Genomic DNA, 19,827 nt, shown 5'->3' with positions numbered 1-19,827 from the left:
TGGTATGAGCTGCCAGAGGAAGTGGTGCAGGCTGGTATAATTGCAACATTTAAAAGGGATCTGGATGGGTATATGAATAGGAAGGGTTTGGAGGGATATGGGCCAAGCACGGTGGCACAGTGGTTAGCACTGCTGCCTCACAGCGCCAGAGACCTGGGTTCAATTCCCGCCTCAGGCGACTGACTGTGTGGAGTTTGCACGTTCTCCCCGTGTCTGCGTGGGTTTCCTCCGGGTGCTCCGGTTTCCTCCCACAGTCCAAAGATGTGCAGGTCAGGTGAATTGGCCATGCTAAATTGCCCGTAGTGTTAGGTAAGGGGTAGATGTAGATATAGATGTAGATGTAGATGTAGATGTAGGGGTAGGGGTATGGGTGGGTTACGCTTTGGCGGGGCGGTGTGGACTTGTTGGGCCGAAGGGCCTGTTTCCACACTGTAAGTAATCTAATCTAATCAAAATGGGATATCTGGTCAGCATGGATGAGTCTGTTTCTGAAGGGTCTGTTTCTGTGCTGTGCATCTGTATGGAACTGAGGTTGTTATTGCTAAATTTACAGACGATGAGAGTGGGCAAAGTGTGAGATAATGCACTTTTTTTAAGGACAAATAGAGCTGTAGACCATTTTCTAAATGGGAAAAGGCTTTGGAAATCTGAAGCACAAAAGGATTCAGGAGTTCCTGGTTCAGGATTCTCTTCAGGTTAATATGCAAGTTCAGTAGGCAATTAGGAAGCCAAAAGCAATTTTAGCATTCATTTTGAGAGGGCTGCTCAGGTTGTGTAAGACTCTGATCAGACCACATTTGGAATCCTGTGAGCTGTTTTATGCCCCACATTTGAGGAAGAATGTGCTGGCCTTGGTGGTGTCCAGAGGATTTTCAGAGAATGACCCCAAGAATTGAAGGACATCGTCATATGAGGAGTGTTTGAGGACTTCAGATCTGTATTCAGTGGTGTTTAGAAGGATTTGGGAGGATTTCATCAAATCTTACAAAATCCGATGAGCGGATGTGGAGAAGATGTTTGCACTAGTAGGACACAGCCTTAGAGTGAAGGGATGACCTGTTCGAACTGAGATGAGGAATTTCTTCAACCAGAGGGTGGTGAGATGTGTGGTGCTCATTGCCACATAAGGCTGTAGAGCCAATTTAAGTCAGAGATGGATAGGTTCTTGAGTAGAAAGAGAATCAAGGGGTAAGTGGAGAAGGCAGGCGAATGGGTTTGATAACATATCAGTTACGCTTGAACGCAGAGCAGACACAAAGAATAGTACAGCACAGAAACTGACCTTACAGTCCAACTAGTCCATGCTAACCGTAATCCCAAACTAAACTAGTCCCACTTGCCTGCATTTAGCCCATATCTCTCCAAACCCCCTCTCCTATTAATGTACTTAGGAGAAAGTGAGGACTGCAGATGCTGGAGATCAGAGTCAAAGAGTGTGGCACAGCCGGTCAGAAGGCATCCAAGGAGCAGGAAAGTCGACATTTTGGGCCTGGGCCCTTCATCAGGAATGAGGCATGTGTGCTAAGGGGGCTAAGAGATAAATGGGAGGGGGGGGGGAGGTTGGGGCGGGGGGAAGGTAGCTGGAAATGTGATAGGTAGATGAAGATGGGGGTGAAAGTGATGTCAGAGAAGAGGGTGGAGCAGATCGGTGGGAAGGAAGATGGACAGGTAGGACCTCTTGAACAGTCCTATCTGTCCATCTTCCTTCCCACCTATCTACTCCACCCTCCTCTCTGACCTATAACTTGCACCCCCACCTTCTTCTACCTATTGCATTCTCAGCTACCTCCCCACCAGCACTCTTCCAATTTATCTCTCAGCCCCTTGGGCCCTCAAGCCTCATTCCTGATTAAGGGCTTACGCCCGAAACGTCGACTCGTCTGCTCCTCGGATATTCATGTACTTATCCAACTATCTTTTAAATTTGTAATTGTACCTGCATCCAACACTTCCTCTGGCAGTTCACACAGGAACTACTCTCTGTGTAAAAAAAAAAGTTGCTCGTCATGTCCTGTTTAGAACTTCTTCCTCTCACCTAAAAAATATACCCCCTAGTTTTGAACACCCCCACCCAAGGGAAAAGACCAATGATATTCACCTTATCCATGCCTCTCATTATTTTATAAGCGTCGAAAAAACCCTCATCTTCCTACGATCCAATAAAAAAGTTCTACCCTGTTCTTATAACTTGAGCCCGCCACTCTGGACAATATCCTGGTAAATCTTTCCTGAACCCTCTCCAATTTAATAATATCCTTCCTATAATAGAGCATACAGAACTGCACACAGTATTCCAGAAGAGGCCTCACCAATGTCCTGTACAATCTCAACGTGATGTCCCAACTCCTATACTCAAAGGTCTGAGCATTGAAGACAAGTGTGCTAAATGCCTCTTAACCAATCTGTCTACTTATGATGCAAATTTCAAAGAACTATGTACCTGAGTCCCTAGGTCTCTCTGTTCTACTACACTACCCAGGTCCCTACCATTAATTGTATAAGTGCTGCCCTTGTTTGTTATCTCTCATTTATCCAAATTAAACTCCATCTGCCACTCCTCAGCCATTGACCCAATTGATCAAGATGTCTTTGTAATCTTAAATAACCTTCCTCACTGTTCACTACACCACCAATTTTGGAATCATCCTCAAAAATACTAACCATGCCTCCTAAATTCTCATGCAAATCGTTTATAAAAATGACAAATAAAAGTGGGACTCATTACCGATCCCTTTGGAACACTGCTGGTCACAGGCCTTCAGTCCAGAGAGAAAACTCTCCACCACCATCCGCTGACTTCTATGGTTAGTCCAATTCTGTATCTAATTGGCAAGCTCTCCCTGAATCCCATATGACTTAACTTTACTGATTAGTCTACCGTGCGGAACCTTGTCAAAGGCTTCACTAAAGTCCATGTAAATAATATCCAGCACTCTGTCCTCATCAATCTCTTTGGTTACTTCTAAAAACGCAATTAAGTTTGTGAGACACAACTTCCCTCACACGAAACCATGCTGACTATCCCTAATCAGCCCCTGCCTCTCCAAATGCATGTAAATCCTTTCAGAATCACCTCCAACAACTTATCCATCACCGATGTCAGGCTAACAGCTCTATAGTTCCCAGGCTTCCTCTTACAACCTTTCTTAAATAAAGGTACAACATTGATAAAATATTTCCTCAAATCCTCCATAAAACAATTTTGCACCTTACCTTAAAGCTGTGATCCCTTTTACTAATGTGAAAAGCTTCTCCCTGTCTACCTATCAATGTCCCTTATAATTTTGTACCTCTCAATTGGATCTCCCTCACCTTCTCTGATCTAAGGAAAACAACTCCAGCCTGTCTAGTTTCTCTTCCTAGCCTAATCCTCTTGCCCAGACAACATCCCGGTAAATCACCACTACATTTTCTCTATTGCATTCACATCCAAAGTGACTGAAAAAAAACTAAGAATTTATTTTGATGCAACATTATTCTATGGTTCTTGACTGCTGCAGTATCTTTTCCTTGGCAGAAGGTATTAATCTAGTCAAATATACACCTCTTCATGGCCACCAGATGGTGGTATACACGTACTTGGGTGGTTGCTGCTGGCATCAAGTGTGTCTGCCAGCAATAATACAATGGTAATTACAGTGCAGATGATCAATGGTGCAAGATTCTATGGCGTGTCTCCACACTGGCAAAGGAAAAAATAAGTTTTAGTGTAAAGCAGGAGTGAAGCCAACAATTTATAAAAACAAGAATACAATTTGGCCCGCTAGCTGTGGAATTCATATTTGGCTTTAATTAAGCAATTCAAAGTGTCACACAATAACATTCTGTGCTTTTCATCTGATTTATGAGGCCTGTGTGTGAGGAATACTTGTCTATAAATAGTACATTATTGAGTTAATGGCCTGGAAGATGTTTTTAGTCTTTCATGGGGTATCAGCAGTGAAGAAAAGACCACATTTGTTTCTGTCCCGAATTGCCCTGGAGAAGGTGGTAATGAATTACCTTCTTGAATCATGTGGTCTAAATACACCCATAGTGCAATTACAGAAGGAATTCCAAAATGTTAAGCCAGGGATGGCAAAAGAATGTTGATATAGTTTTACATAAGCATGGAAAGGAACTTGCAGGTGATGGTGGTCTTTTGTTTAAATCCATTCATCAGACATCAGCATCGCTGGCTGCCCAGCATTTTACTGCCTGTCCTGAGTTGCACTTGAGAAAGTGGTTGTAAGCTGCCTTCTTGAACTGCTGCAGTCCATGTCATAGAGTCATATAGATGTACAGCACAGACACAGATCTTTCGGACCAACTCATCCATGCCAACCAGATATCCCAACCCAATCTAGTCCCACCTGCCAACACCCGGCCCATATCCATCCAAACCCTTCCTATTCATATACCCATCCTGATGCCTTTTAAATGTTGCAATTGTACCAGCCTCCACCACTTCCTCTGGCAGCTCATTCCATACATATATCACCCTCTGCGTGAAAACTTTGCCCCTTAGGTCCCTTTTATATCTTTCACCTCTCACCCTAATCCTATGCCCTCTAGTTCTGGACTCTACCACCCCAAGGAAGAGACTTTGTCTATTGATTCTATCCATGCCCCTCATGATTTTATAAATCTCTATAAGGTCACCCATCAGACTAGGGGAAAACAGTCCCAGCCTGTTCAATCTCTCCTTTTAACTCAAATCCTCCAACCCTGGCAACATCTTTATAAATCTTTTCTGAACCTTTTCAAGTTTCACAACATCCTTCCAATAGGAAGGAGACCAGATTGCACACAATATTCCAAAAGTGGCCTAATCAATGTCCTGAACAGCTGCAGCATGACCTCCAGCTCCTATACTCAATACTCTGACCAGTAAAGGAAAGTGTATGTTCCAATGTATCTGCTCCATTTCCTTCTAGGTGGAAATGGTTGTGGGTTTGGAAGGTGTTCGAAGGGTTTTTGGTGAATTCCTGCAGTGCACCTTGTGGATTGTACATACTGCTGCTTCTGAGCTTTGGTGTTGGAGGGAGTTGATGTGCTGTGGATGTGGTGCTAATCAAGCTTTGTCCTGGAGCTGCACCCATCCAGGCAAGTAGAGTGTATACCATCTACTCCTGACTTGTGCCTTGTAGATGGTGGACAGGCTTTGGGGAGTCAGGAGGTGAGTTACTCGCTTCAGTATCCCTAGCCTCTGACCTTCTCTTGTAGCCGCTGTATTTATGTGAAGAATCCAGTTGATTTTCTGTTCAATGGTAACCCCCAAAATGTCAATAGTTGGGGACTCAGTGATGGAGGTAGTTGGATTGTCTTCTATTGGAGATGGTCATTGCCTGGCATTTACTCGGCATGAATGTTTGTCAGCCCAAGTCCAGATATTGTCCAAGCCTTGTTTTATTTGAATATGGAGTGCTGTGGTATCTGAGGAGTCATGTATTGTGCAGAACATTCTGCAATCATTGGCAAAGATCCTCACTTCTGACTTTATGATGGAGGGAAGGTCATCAATGAAGCAGTTGAAGATGGTTGGGCCTTGGACACTAAGTGAAGAATTCTGCACAGATGTCCAGGAGCTGAGAGAACTGACGTCCAGCAACTTTCTATGTGGCAGTACAACACCAAGCTGTTTTTACTCTTCTAGGTGGTAGGTGTTGAGGGTTTGGAAGATGATGTTTGCAGAACCTTTGCACTGCTGGCACATCTTGTCCTGTTTTCTCTTCATTTATCAGCCCCCTGTTTGGGCTAGTAGTTTAGTTGTCTACCATCATTCACAATTAGACGTGATTGGATTGCGGAGCTTCAGTCTCATCCATTGGTTGTGAGATCATTTAGCTAAGAGCACATGCACAAGATGTTTCTGTTTCTGTCCTGTTTTCTAGCATTCTTCCTTGAAACCCAGGCTGATCCCCTGGCTTGACAGTAGAATAGATTTGCCAGGCCATGCTTGTCAGATTGTCGTGGATGGTAGTGGACAATTCTGTTGCTGATTGCCCCACAGCACCTTATGAATGCTCAATTCTGAGCTGCTGGATCTGTTTAAAATCTATCCCATTTTGCACAATGGTGGTGCCATGCAGCACACTGGAGGATATCCTCACTGTGAAGATTGTTTGCAAAAGGACTGTATGATGGTCACTTGTACCATACTGTAAAGGACAGATACATATGCAAAACGTTAGTTGGTGAGCAGTCAAATAGATTTTTCTCTCCTTTTGGTTCCCTAACCAACTTCCAGTGGTCAACACAGGCACATATGTTTTTCTGGACTCAGTCAGCTTGGTCACCATGGTGCAGTCGAGCCACTTTTGGTGATGTGTACTGAAACCTCTCGCCCAAAATACAGTCTGTGCTTTTGCCATCCATCGTGGGACTTCCAGGTAATATTCAGTATGGAGCAAGTCAGGGGGAGGTTTCCTTGACTACGCTTGTCCAGGTATTATGGTATTTCATGGAATCTGGAGTCATTTGAGGATCACCAGGATCTCAGCCTCCTGACTGTATACCACTGTGCTGGTGGATCTACCCTGTCAATGGGACAGAGTGTATCCAGAAGTAATGATGGAGGATTCTGGGTCATTGGCTTAAGGTATGATTTGAGAAGTGCAGATCAGGGGTGGGACATGGCAAGCAGGAGAATCTGGAGTGAGAAGCAATGAGCAGGAAGTAAGTCGAAAGAGTTTGTTATTAATAGTTGGTAAAAGGGTTTTTGACTGTATTAGACTCAATCCTAATAGGTTTTAATGTCAAAATTATAGGTCAGGAACATAATCCATCCTATTACATTTTCTTATTGGCAAGTGATTTTCATTTAACACATTTTTGTTTCGAGTTATAGAATCATTCATTAGAGAAAAGTCACCAGTCACCATTGGGTCTGTACTGCCAAAAATATACTCAATCTATAGTAGTCTCACTTTCCAGCACTAGGCCCATAGCCTTGAATGTCATGACATTTTGTGCTCATCCAAGTACTTTTTAAGTGTAATGAGATTACCTGCCTCAGCTGCCCTCCCAACCAGGGTATCCCATACCCTTACCACCTCGCTGGGTGAAAAAGTTTTTCCTTTTTTTAATGATAACATATTTGGATTGCTAAACAGGGGATAGTTCTACTTAAATAATGATCAGTTCTGGGTTTGAAACCTGTTGAAATATTGAACCTATGTGATGACCTCTGGATGCCAGCTCCATAGCAGCAGACTGGTGACATCCAGTGCCAGACAAGTAATGCTGCAACGGAACCTTTCACATTTGAAGCTTAGGCTAAATGGCCTACTTCTCTTTCTGTCGAAGGTTTTTCCCCATTCAGAGAGATCACGGTTGATTTTTCATCTCCTTTTGGTTAACCTGTTTACCTGCGTCGAGTTATATTCGTTAGTACTGGAACTTCCTCTTCACCCTACCCAGGGTATTTCTGATTTTCATTGGTCTTGATTGTGTGAGAGGTCAGGTTGATGAATACGAGAGACTCTTGGCAAACACAAACTTGCTGTAGTTGTCTTTGGCAGAATGTGCTTTCTTCTTTTGACCATTGCAAACCCATTGCATCATGATCTGCATCATTTATTTTATTTGGCTGCAGTGTTTCTGTTCTCTCCAGGGTGTTGATCACAGTATGTTGGACAGTACTCAATTTTGAAACAACACTGGTGTTTTTATTTGCAGCTGTTTATAGTTGTTGTGCTATCAATGCTTGTAAATTTTCAGTTCATCTGTAATATGTCACAAATAGCAAATAATCTAGAATTGACCTGCTAACCATGAAATTACTCCTGCCACTCTGAATTATGATGTCTGAAGTGTAAAGCAGTCATGGCTCAGTTGGTAGTACTGTAACCCTAAACAGGCAGCTTATGAGCTTTGGTCCCACTTCAGAGATTGGGGCAAATAATCCAAACTGATGTTCAATCCAGCGCTGAGAGAGCACTGCACTATTGAAATATATTTTTTGAAATAAGACACTTAACTAGGGATCACATCTAATCTCTGAAGTGGGAGTAAAATATCCCATAGTTCTATTTTACCAAAAAAGAGCAGGGCATTGTCCCTATTTTCTGAGGCAATATTTATCCCTCAATCAACAACTCTCCCTTCAGCATTAATGCCGCCATTTCCCAGTTACTTATGGTTCTGATGAAATGTCTGTGAACTTAAAGCTTTAACTCTGCCTTCTCTCCACAGGTGCTGGCAGACCTGCTGAGTTTCTCCTGCAATTTCTGTTCTTATTTGTTTTAGATCTCCAGGCATCTTTGGTTCATTGTTTTATTTCAATAAAGTAGATGATGTGGTCGTAATCACATTGCCGATTTGCGTGGTTTGGAACCTTGTACTCCATAATTTTGCTGCTGCATTTCCTCTGTTATAATAGTGACAATGCTTCTACAGCATTGAAAAGCACTTTAAGATACCCTCAAGTTGTGACAGTCAGTATGTAAGTGTAACCTGTTTTGGAGTATAAGGTCACTGAGAGAAGCTGAAATACAAATACAAACACAAACCTGTAAATAGAAAAAGCAGCTTGAAGCACATGAACGTGTGCCAAGAAGTACAGGTGAAAGCCCAGGAACTCTTGCTATGGTTACCAAGTGAGTATAAATGCTAAAAGCTGAAGCAAATTACATGTTCAGAGATTACTAAAAATTTTCAGTGTCTCAAAATTCCCAGAGGGGTTTTGGAACAAACTGCAATGTGGATTGGAGTTTGTCGAAGTGGTTAGGCAATGAGATTGCTGTTTGTGGACACAATGTTGGGTGCTTTTTTGGCTGCACCTGTGATGTAAGCATCTGACAATTGCCGTCTGTAAAGGAAATTGCTAACTACATTACAACCATTCAGACTCCAGAATGACACATCAGGTAAGAAGGAAGGTGAGATTACATATAATTTCATGAAATTATAGATATTTCATCACTTTCTATTCTGGCTGCTGGACCTGATTTAAGGAAGATAATAGGAGAAGTAACTATAATCAACTGTTTTGATGAGCAACCAGCAAGTTCACTACAACAGTAGAGTCTGATCTACATAGTAATGTACCTGTTGACTTGATAAAACTAAACTTTCCAAGTTTGTACCTTTCCCACAGTCTTCAATCTGATCCAGATGTTTTAAATTACTGTTTTGTATTGCGATCTAAAGCTAATGAATTCTCTGGCTTCTTTCCTTTAATCCTTCCTAATTCTGTGCCAGATTTAATAACACATTTTCTTTAATTTTGCATCCAACCTCTGACTTTAATCATCTCTGTTTTCCTTTTTTATTGCTCTAGTACTCCCCTCTATGTTTCACAGTGCTAGGAATTGCTGTTTAAATTATCCCAGTAGGATACTGGGAACTGAGTCTTTAAGACTTTCTGCCTTTATTTTAATGGCTTATATGAGGACTAGAGACAAGATGGGCAAACAATGTAAATTTCAGAGATTAAAAGATTGCTAAAAAAAATAAATGTGTTATAATTTACAAACTCCCCCAGTGGATCACGATTTCATTGAGTGATTAACAGCTTTACAAAACCTAGGTGGTCCAAGGTTCAGCAGCTGGACTGTGCTGAGTTTAATATACTTCAGCTGAAAGAACCAAGCAGCATGTCTCTCCCTGATGACTATGTATTGGCCCCTGCTGTACATACATGGATGTCACAGAATCATGATGAACGCCTATGTTCAAAGTGAACACAAAGCTGTTTAATAATACTTACATGAGAATAATGGCTGAGAGTATTTACAGTAAATTCAGTGTTTTCCATTTTTCTTCTGGTTTGGCACTTACAACACTTGAAACTGATGCTGATTATAAGTAAATGAAAACACAGCTGCAATACCATGACAGCCATGTAATATTAATGAGGTTTGAGCAGCAGCTGTGGCCCAGTAACATGAGATCTTTCAATTAAAAACAGCACAGGAAAATTATTCGCAACTCTTAACTACAAATCTTGTTTCTTGTGAAGACAGAGGGATGAGCAGTGACCTAATAAAGACCTTTGAACTTACAAAAGGTTAAAATAAACACAGATTTTGGAGAGGGGCAAAATGGTTTGAAGAAATTCTATGGTGCTACTTCTGCAGGGTGCTTTCCTTTTTTCATTACAACTAACCAATTAAATTCTCCTTTACATCATCAATATTGATCACAGTAAGGTCTTCTGGCTGCTAAACATTGGGAAGGTTAAAGCCATTGTTTTCGGTCAGTGCTACAAGCTATGTTCCCTAGCAATCCATGTTCGTTTATCAGACATTTCGTCATCATAGTACAGAACACCTTCAGTGAGCCTCAGGATGAAGCACTGGTGGTGTAGCCTGCTTTCTATTTATACGTTTGGTTTTCTTTGGGTTCGTGATGTCATTTCCTATGGTGACGCCATTTCCTATAGTGATGTACTTTCCTGTTTTTTTTCTCAGGAGTTGGTTAATGGGAAATTACAACTCCCAGGATGTGGACAAGAATTTTTTTTTAGCAGCATTAGAAACAACACTGAAAGATAACCAACTCACAGAAGACACCTGCCAAACCATCAGACAGGAAGTTGCACCAACACTAAGCAGGAAAAAGGAAGGAAACACACTCAATACACAAGAAAGGAAAGCACTAAAAAGACTAAAAAAAAGATAAAAACATTGTTATCCTACCTGTAGACAAAGGACGCTTGACAGTCATTTTAAATTAAAAAGACTACATTCAGAAAGCAAATGCACTACTTGCAGATACCAATACTTACCAACTGGTGGCGATAGACCCGACCCCACAACTACAGAACCAAATCACAGCCCTACTCAAAACACATCAGCAATCTGGAGAAATAAGTCTGACTTTCAAAAAATAAAACCAGACGGATCCAACACAACACGCTTCTATGGATTATCCAAAATTCACATATCAGTAGCTCCCCCTCAGACCCATAGTCTCGCTACCTGGAACACCAACTTACAGACTGGCCAAGGAGCTACACCAAAGACTAAAACACTTATGCCACTCCATCCACTCCACCCAAGAATCCCTGAAGACCATCAAAGACACTAAGATAGAAGAGGGCGAAATAATGGTCTCCTTTGAAGTAACAACCCTGTTCACATCCATCAACATCAAGCTGGCCAAGGAAACACTGACTACACTGTTAGAAGCCCCAAAGACACTTGTACCAAACAATATCAACTTCATCAGCAAGGACAGTATCATCAAGCTCATGGACCTATGCCTTACCTCACACTTCACCTTCAACAACAAAACCTACAGACAAACCAAAACACCTGTGAGATCTCCAATATCAGGGTTCTTAGGAGAGGCAGTAATGCAGAGACTTGAACTAACCATCCAACCCAAACTTTGGGTCCGCTACATAGATGACACCTTTGTCATTACTTAATGAAACAAATTACAGGAAACCTTCAAGACCATCAATAACACTCTTACTGGCATAAAATTCACTAAAGAGGAAGAAAAACAACAAACTGCCATTCCTAGATGTCGCAGTAGAGCGAACAGCCAATGGAGAACTTCAGACCAGTGTCTACATGAAAACAACACATATGGACCAAATATTGAACTACAGAAGCAATCATCCCAACACCCACAAACGAAGTTGCATTAGGATATTATTTCAACGAGCCACTACACACTGCAGCATAGAGGGATTACGCAGAGCAAGGAAAATCACTTACACCGTACATTCAAAAAGAATGGGTACCCAATGAACACAGTCCACCGATTTCTCAGCAACAAACCCAAACAAGCAGACAAAACATGTCCAGAAACCCTAGCCACTCTCCCCTACATCAAAGACATCTCAGATATGACTGCCAGACTACTCAGACCCCTTGGCATCATGGTAGCCCACAAACCCACCAACACAATAAAACAGCAGCTAATGAATTTGAAAGACCTTATACAGACAACAAGCAAAACTAAAGTCATTTACAAAATACTTTGCAAGAACTGTAATAAACATGACTTTGGATAAACAGGCAGAAAACTAGCCACCAGGAAACATGAACATCAACTAGCCACAAAAAGACATGACCCACTCTCGCTAGTATCCTTACATACAGATGAGGAAGGATGCCACTTCGACTGGGACAACACATCCATCCTAGGACAAGCTAAACAGAGAGACACACGAGAATTCCTAGATGCATGGCATTCCAACCGGAACTCTATCAACAAACACATTGACTTGGATTTCATTTATCACCCCCTGAGAAAAAGAACAGGAAATGACATCACCATAGGAAATTACATCACCGACACAAGGAAACCCAAACACTAAATAGAAAGCGGGCTACACGGCCAGTGCTTCATCCCAAGGTTCACTGAAGATGTTACCTAGTGTAGTGACGAAACATCTGGAAATGAACCTTACAGCTCAGTGAGCAAACCTACATCCAGAGCCTTGTAACATTAAGGACAGAGAGGATCTAGTAAAATGAAACCAAAGTTTAATAGGTGCAAAGTGGTGAAACAATCAATGATACTTAAGGAAGAGTTGTTTTTGACAGATGGAACATACAATCCAACAAGAGGGAAGGTCAGGGGAACCAAAGCCAGAGCTCCATGGATGTCGAGGTTGTTAGAATTTAATGAAACTGCAAAAGGATAGACTATGCCTGTCAATTAAAATCTTCAAGTGAGAACTGTGCCAAGAACTTTGGAAGGGAAAGTAAGTAGAAAAATAACACTGGTAAATGGAGAGCATGCGGATAGAACAGCAATAGATATAAAAAGAAACACCAAACTTTTCTGTGAATCTTGAACGTAGTAAGAGATAATAGAGCCTGTTAAGAACAGAGAAAGTGATACATGCATGGACGCACAAGGGACAATCCTAGAATATTTAACTTGTAATTCGTGCCAGTGTTTACTCAGGAGCTAGATGGTTATAAAATATCGGTGAAAAGTGGGAGTATATGGATGGGGTGAGAATTAAGCAAAGCCATGATTAACTCGAAAAGCTAGGGTGTGTTTAAAGGCTTCCTGGTCTGGATCCCATGTTGCCAAGGAAAATGGAGTTTGAGGTAGCAGAAGAATCTGCCAAAATCTTCCCAAGGTACAGGGAAGATGATAAAGAAAAGACGTAAATTTAAAACTCTTGTTCAAGAAAGGGTGATAAAGTCTGTCCTAGTGACTACAGTTTGGTTAGTTTAAGCAGTGGTCAGTAACAGTTTGAAAACATTAATCAGTGGAAAAGATTATCAAGCACCTGGCGAGGTTTGAGTTAATTCAGGGGAGCCATCACAGACCTGAAATGACTTTTTATGTTTGACTAATGTAAATGCATTGATTGATGAAGTACAGAAGAAATAAAAGGAATAAAAGAAATAAAGACAACATGGCTTTATGCTTAGGAATTTTAATGGGTCTGGGTGGGTTGCTCTTCAGAGGGTCAGTGTAGACTTGTTGGGCTGAAGAGCCTGTTTCCACATTGGAAATAATCTAATCTAATCTAAAAATAGGGGCAGCACGGTGGCATAGTGGTTAACACTGCTGCCTCACAACGCCAGAGACCTGGGTTCAATTCCTGCCTCGGGCGACTGACTGTGTGGAGTTTGCACATTCTCCCCGTGTCTGCATGGATTTCCTCCAGGTGCTCCGGTTTCCTCCCACAGCCCACAAATGTGCAGGCTAGGTGAATTGGCCATGCTAAATTGCCCGTAGTGTTAGGTATAAGGGAATGGGTTTGGGTGGGTTGCGCTTCGGCGGATCGGTGTGGACTTGTTGGGCCGAAGGGTCTGCTTCCACAATGTTAGTTATCTAATCTAAATATCATGTCTCACAACCTTGATTAAGTTTTTTGAAGAAGTAACAAAGAGGCTTGATGAGGCCAGAATGGTGGACGTGATCTATATGGACTTCAGTAAGGCGTTCGACAAGGTTCCCCATGGGAGACTGATTAGCAAGGTTAGATCTCATGGAATACAGGGAGAACTAGCCATTTGGATACAGAACTGGCTCAAAGGTAGAAGAGAGGTTGGTGGAGGGTTAAACCAATGTTGTTAGTAAATACATAATCTTGCTGTTGTATGCAATATCTCTGTTTATAAAGACTAAGAATCTTTACGCCTTTCTAACCACCTTCTAAGCCTGTCCTCCTACTTTAGCAATCTAAGAACTTAATGCGCCCAGATCTGTCTGATCCTCTACCCCCTTTAGACCTGCATTCTTTGTTTTACATTGCCTTCCCGTGTTTTTCCTACCAAAATGTATGACTTCACATTTCTCTGAATTAAATTTCATCTACTACGTATCTGTCAATTTCATTATCATCTATCCTTATCAACCTTCAAGCTCAGCCTTAGTAGACAGCTCCTCATTATAAATTTATAGTTCATTTCGTATCTGAACTGCCTTCCCTTTCACCAGTGACTTTGGCATTTCTCTTGGTGAAGTCAGTTGTGGAAGTAGTTATTTAGTTCTTAGCCATGCTTTCTGCTTTTTTGATCCCAAATCTATTCCATTCTTCTGACCCTTTTGATATTTATGTGACTATAGTTGATTTTTGGATTTCCTTTTCTAGTCAATACCAGTCTCTTCTGAAACTCTCTCTTTGCCTCACTTACATCCTTTTCTGATTTTGCTCTGAACTTTCCAAATCCTTTCTGGCTCTCACTTATATTGTGAACTGAGCATCTGACAGATACTCCTTTTTCTGCTTCATCTTACTCTAAATCCAAAGTCATCCAGTGTGCTCTGGTTTTGTTTTCCCTTCTTTTCCCATTTGTGCATTGTCTCTCAAACTATCTTCTCTTTTAAAGACAAACAATTGATTGATGACAGTTCTGCCTGCTAATCTTTGATTGTAGTTTACCTTGGACAGACTTGTTCTTGTTCCACTGAAATTGAAAGTGGACATGTTTGTGGAACCGCCACATTTAGGTTTTTTTTCAACTGATGTGTCAGTATTCACAACCGGATATGGAGGGACTGCAGAGCTCAAATTTAATCCATTTGTAGAATAACAGTGTGATGTCGTATGTTGTTTCCATTATGGCCCTGTGTTGTAAATTCACTGGGTTGGCAACTCTGTAGATTCATTATTGGGCCAGTGTTGATAATCTAACATGATTGTGAAGGGCAGGATAAGTAGACTTTGCAGTGAAAGATTGGTATAGAATTGTGCTGCTGGTGGTCTGCAGTACCTTGTTGATTCCGAGCACTGAATCGCTGAATCTCTCCTGTTAAACACACTTGTGATTGTAACGAAGTCAGCCAGGCGGGTCTCATAGAATATGAGTTCCCTGATTGGAACTGTTCACCTGGTCCAATCAGAGAGCCCTGGCTGACAGGTATAAATGGGAGTGTCGTGTACGGTAGGGTTTGGGGTCTGGCCTTACCTCCCCTTTTCCCTGTAAATTGCTGTTTCTTGTAAACTGCTCTTCATTGTTAACTGTTTGTAATTTGTACCGGTTAATAAAATAAAAATAAACAGATTCAGAAAATAATAATAAACAGTAGTGTCAGAGGTGGCCCTGAGGAAGCTTGCTCAATGTCAAGTACTATACACAGGTAAATAAAGGGTGACTTGGTGATGGGATACTAGCCTCTGTGGGGTTACTTCAATGGTTATGCACCTAAACAGGCTCTAACTGATTTCTACTAGCCTATGTTATTCGAGACTAGTGCTTGATCCATAATAATGAAGAGAAAGGTAAAGTTGGCACCATCCCAGAGGACCATATGGGCATTCTCTCATTGGAGGGAGATGACTTGTGGTACGTTTAACCTGAAGGTCACCATGCATCAGGTGCGGGATGAGTTTAAGAAGGCAGGACCTTCATGGTAACCTCAGAATATACATTGCTAGAATGTCATAATCCACTTTATATCTTTGTGGATGCTCTCAGAGCTGTCTACTTCTAGCATTTTCTCTACTCATTTCAGACTTGCAGGTTTATCTTCAGCTGCTTGATCTCTCCAACCACAATTTTCATTGTGAGCTGATTTGGTTAGATTACAGCCAGAAACTGTTTAAGAAATATAATGAGTTGATACTTTTTCACTGTGTTTACATTTCTGAATCTATTGTTACATTACTCTTAAACATTTTGACTGCAAGACACATCAGAGGTTGGGAGGTCTGTGGCGAGTAACTCCCCTTTCAGCTTCAAACAAAACTGTTGCCCATCTCCAACACACAAATCAGGAGAGTGATAAAATATTCTTAAATTTGCTCGGATATATGCAGCTCCAAAAAACTCAAGAAATTCAGTACCATCAAGCACAAAAGAGTTTATTGATTGGCACCCCCCACCCTCCATCTTAAACATTCACACCTTTCACCATCATTCCACAGTGACTGCAGTGTGTGCCATATTACAAGATTGACTGTAGCAACTCATCAAGACTTTTTGATTACATGTTGCAAACTCATAGCCTCCACCACCCAGAACAACAAGGGCAGTAGATGGATAGGAACACCACCATTTATAAGCCTTCCAAGCCACAAACCATCCTGACTTGTGAAACAGTACTGCGGTGTACCTACACTACATGATAGTTATGCAAGAAAGTGGCTCACAATCACTTTCACTAGAGCAGTCAGGGGCATGTTATAACCTTGCCAATCATGACTGAATTTAGAAAATGAATATATAAAATGCAGACAAGGTGAAGCTAACAGTTAAACAATAATCTTTTTGGAGGCTAAGTCTAGCATTTTAAGCCCTCCCCTCGTTCCAAGTTTGGTGGAGTAGGCATTTAATCAGATGAAAGGGTGACGAATGTTATCCTCTTGCCTCTGCCTCAATTAACATCAGAGCTCATAGACATGAAGCCTAATGGTATCACTTGCAATCTCCCCTGTTACCACACGGCAGTAAACTCCTCTGCTAATTCAGCCAAACACCCAGACTCACCTCATCTCATAATCTGTTAAAGTGTGAGTGACAGAGAACTCCCACATTCCTCTATTTGAAGAAATAAATCAATTTATTCTCTAACTCTAAAAGTGAACATTAAGCAACAACTATTTACAACTCTAAGTCTCCTTTCTCCTAACTGCTTGTTATCTGCCTCCAACTCTATAACAATATACTCTTCCTATACATACCACTACTAAAATTGCATCAACTTAATTTTCAAAACCCTACAGCGGTTGTCGTCTCTGGTGAATGTCTTCCTCTGACTGTAGATCTCCCTGTGTCGTCTTTGGTCTTTTGCTGCAAAGATGTTTCACATGAAAAGATACTTTTGATAGAGAGTGTTTTGCTAACAGATACTCTGACAATGGCAGTTGGTCGCTCTGTCTGGCTAACTCTCAAAATACCAGCTTCTTTATACCTCAAACGTCTGATGTTGACAAGACAGTAAAATTCTAATTTGGTTTAGTTTTAGTATCCTGGAGCATAGTTTAAACCAATTGGCTAAATTCAAACTGTTGTGAAAGCATAGCAACCAAAAGTCAGGTATTTGTTTCACAGCCAAATGTTACAGATTTTCAATTTTCTAGTACACGCTGAGACTGCTAGTCAGTCACATGGTGTGTCCCTGCAACCTTTCAGTGCAAAACAGCTTTCACTGTCTCTTAAAGTATAGTTCACACCTTCAACTCCATAGCACCCCGCATTCAAAAATCTCAGTGCTAAGCGAGGAGCATAGCGTCATGTTTGGAGTAGCTGCTGAGACCCTGCTACAAACATTCCTGAAGCAGGAGGCATGGTGGTCATGTTATTGGAATGGTAATCCATGTTAATGTTTTGGCGACATAGTTTCGAATCACTCATGGCAAATGGTGAAATTTGAGTTCAATAGAAAAAAATATGAAATTAATATTTTTAAAAACTGGTCTGATGATAGCCATCTATCTATCTTGATTGTCATTTTGAAAAAAACAGATTTACTAATGTGATTTAGGGAAAGAAATCTGCTGTTCGCCACATGTTCATTGACAAAAAGATCTGCAGATGCTAGAATCCAAAGTACCAAGCAGAGGGCTGGAAGAATACACCTAGGCAACAGCAGGAGGTGCAGAAGTCGAAGTTTCGGGTGTAACCCTTCTTCAGGAGTGGCTTGCTGTGTCCTTTCAGCCTCCTGCCAGTCCTTACGTGTTCTGGCCGACATGTGACTCTAACAATTTGCTTGAATCTTAATTACCCTTTGAAATGGTATGGAGAGCCAATCAGTTCTAAGTCAATGGAAGATAGGCAACAAATGCATACCTTGACAACCCAAAAGTAAAATAAAATCTATTTTCCTTTTCCCTGCAACCCTCAACCTGCCATTACTCACCCGAGGCCTTGATTGTTTGCATTCCTGGCATTTGCTGCTGCTTTCCCATTGGCTGCGTGCAGTCTGTTGCTGGCCAGTTAAGTGCCTGATTAGAGAAAACTAGGGGTCTTAGCAGCTCTTAATATGTGTGAACTTTGTTGCTTCCAGTAAATACCGCCCTAAGAAATGAGCCTAATGTTTAATGTCATGTCCAACAAACATACCATGGTAAGTGAAGAGCAAATAACAGTTGATTTAAAGAATGTAAAGAAGTACATTTTTCTCATTCTAAAATGAAGTCTGCATTCTTTCGCAGAGATAAAGACTACAGTGGTATATCCAGCTACAGAGAAGCACATCAAGAAATATCTAAAGCAAGAGATGTACCTCATTAATGAAACAGCAGAAGACTACAAAACCATCACCAGTCCATACATTGAGTCCCAATCCTTTAGTATTCAGGTATTTTTCATTTCAGTTAATTTCTCCCTCTGCCTTTTGCTTTTTTTTGAAGATACTGTCACAAGTGAATGTGCAGACAGGCTTGAGTTCTGTCCTCTGTCCTCGGTATCTCCCAACACCATGGCTTGTTAGGATATTTGGAGATATATAAAAACAACATTGAGATTGCTTTCCTTTTTATTAATTTTCCTGCTGGAAAGTGGGGCTACTGTAGATTTATTGTAGTTTTTTTGTCATGGGGGGGGGGGGGGGGGGGGGGTGCAGATGGATGGATCAAAGGGCTTTTGCGATTTTAATGCATTTTCCAAATCTGATAATAGTGATTCATATTTGCTGACACAAACCTATCTAATCCTTTGTGAACTCTTTCAGGTCAATCTATTACATATCATCATTCTGTGTTTAACTGAGAATATTTTGCCTAAGTTCCTTTAATGTCATCCTTTATATGGAATGATTGCCCTTTGCTCCTGATGTTCACACAAAACATAATGTCTCTAAATCCATATTTTGCAAAATCTTAAATATTTTCATTAAATCATCCTTTAACTTATCTTCAGAGGAGTATGTCCCAGGGTAAACCATTTGTTCTGAACTCTATGCTTCTTTTGTTCTGGAGTGAATCGAGTCATACTTCATGTATGTTTCATCCAATAAATGAATAGTTTTTAAATGAAGAGACAAAAATTTCACAGTACTCTTAAATGTTTCACTGAGGCCAGATATAACCTCAGAATTATATCTCTCAACATATAAATTATGTCCCTACTTAAAGATCCCAACATTCTGTCTGTAGTTAGGGTATGATTGAAATACATATTTAAGATTTGAGCCTATCACTAAACATGGATTAGGAGAAGGTGATCTGCCAAATATGGACTTAAGGAATAGTAGACACAGCCAGATGCATAATCCAGAGGCCTGGCTAGTACTAGGAAAATGAGCTTAAATCCTTCCACAGTAGCTTATCGCATTTTCCAAATTCAGGTACTAAATAGGATCATAACAGTTATACAGCACGGAAACAGACCCTTCAGCCCAACTCATCTGCATTGACCAGATTTCGTAAACTAAACTAGCCCCATTTGCCAGTATTTGGCCCATATCCCTCTAAACTCTTTCTCTCATATACCCATCCAGATGCCTTTTAAATGTTATAATTGTACCTGTCGTCAC

At 41.1% G+C, this 19,827-nt stretch overlaps 1 protein-coding gene across 1 annotated transcript in view; it reads left to right on the top strand.

Annotated features, from left to right (window-relative positions):
* dcps (decapping enzyme, scavenger) overlaps nt 1-19,827 on the top strand; it is a 55,132-nt gene that overhangs the window by 18,282 nt on the left and 17,023 nt on the right. The window contains exon 3 of the mRNA XM_072593038.1: nt 18,506-18,651. Within this exon, the coding sequence (XP_072449139.1) occupies nt 18,506-18,651 (146 nt within the window). The remainder of the gene's footprint in view (nt 1-18,505; nt 18,652-19,827) is intronic.

This window comes from Chiloscyllium punctatum, chromosome 23 (assembly GCF_047496795.1).
Source record: "Chiloscyllium punctatum isolate Juve2018m chromosome 23, sChiPun1.3, whole genome shotgun sequence".
Classification (NCBI taxonomy): Eukaryota; Metazoa; Chordata; class Chondrichthyes; order Orectolobiformes; family Hemiscylliidae; genus Chiloscyllium; species Chiloscyllium punctatum.
This window is presented reverse-complemented; position numbering and strand designations above follow the sequence as displayed.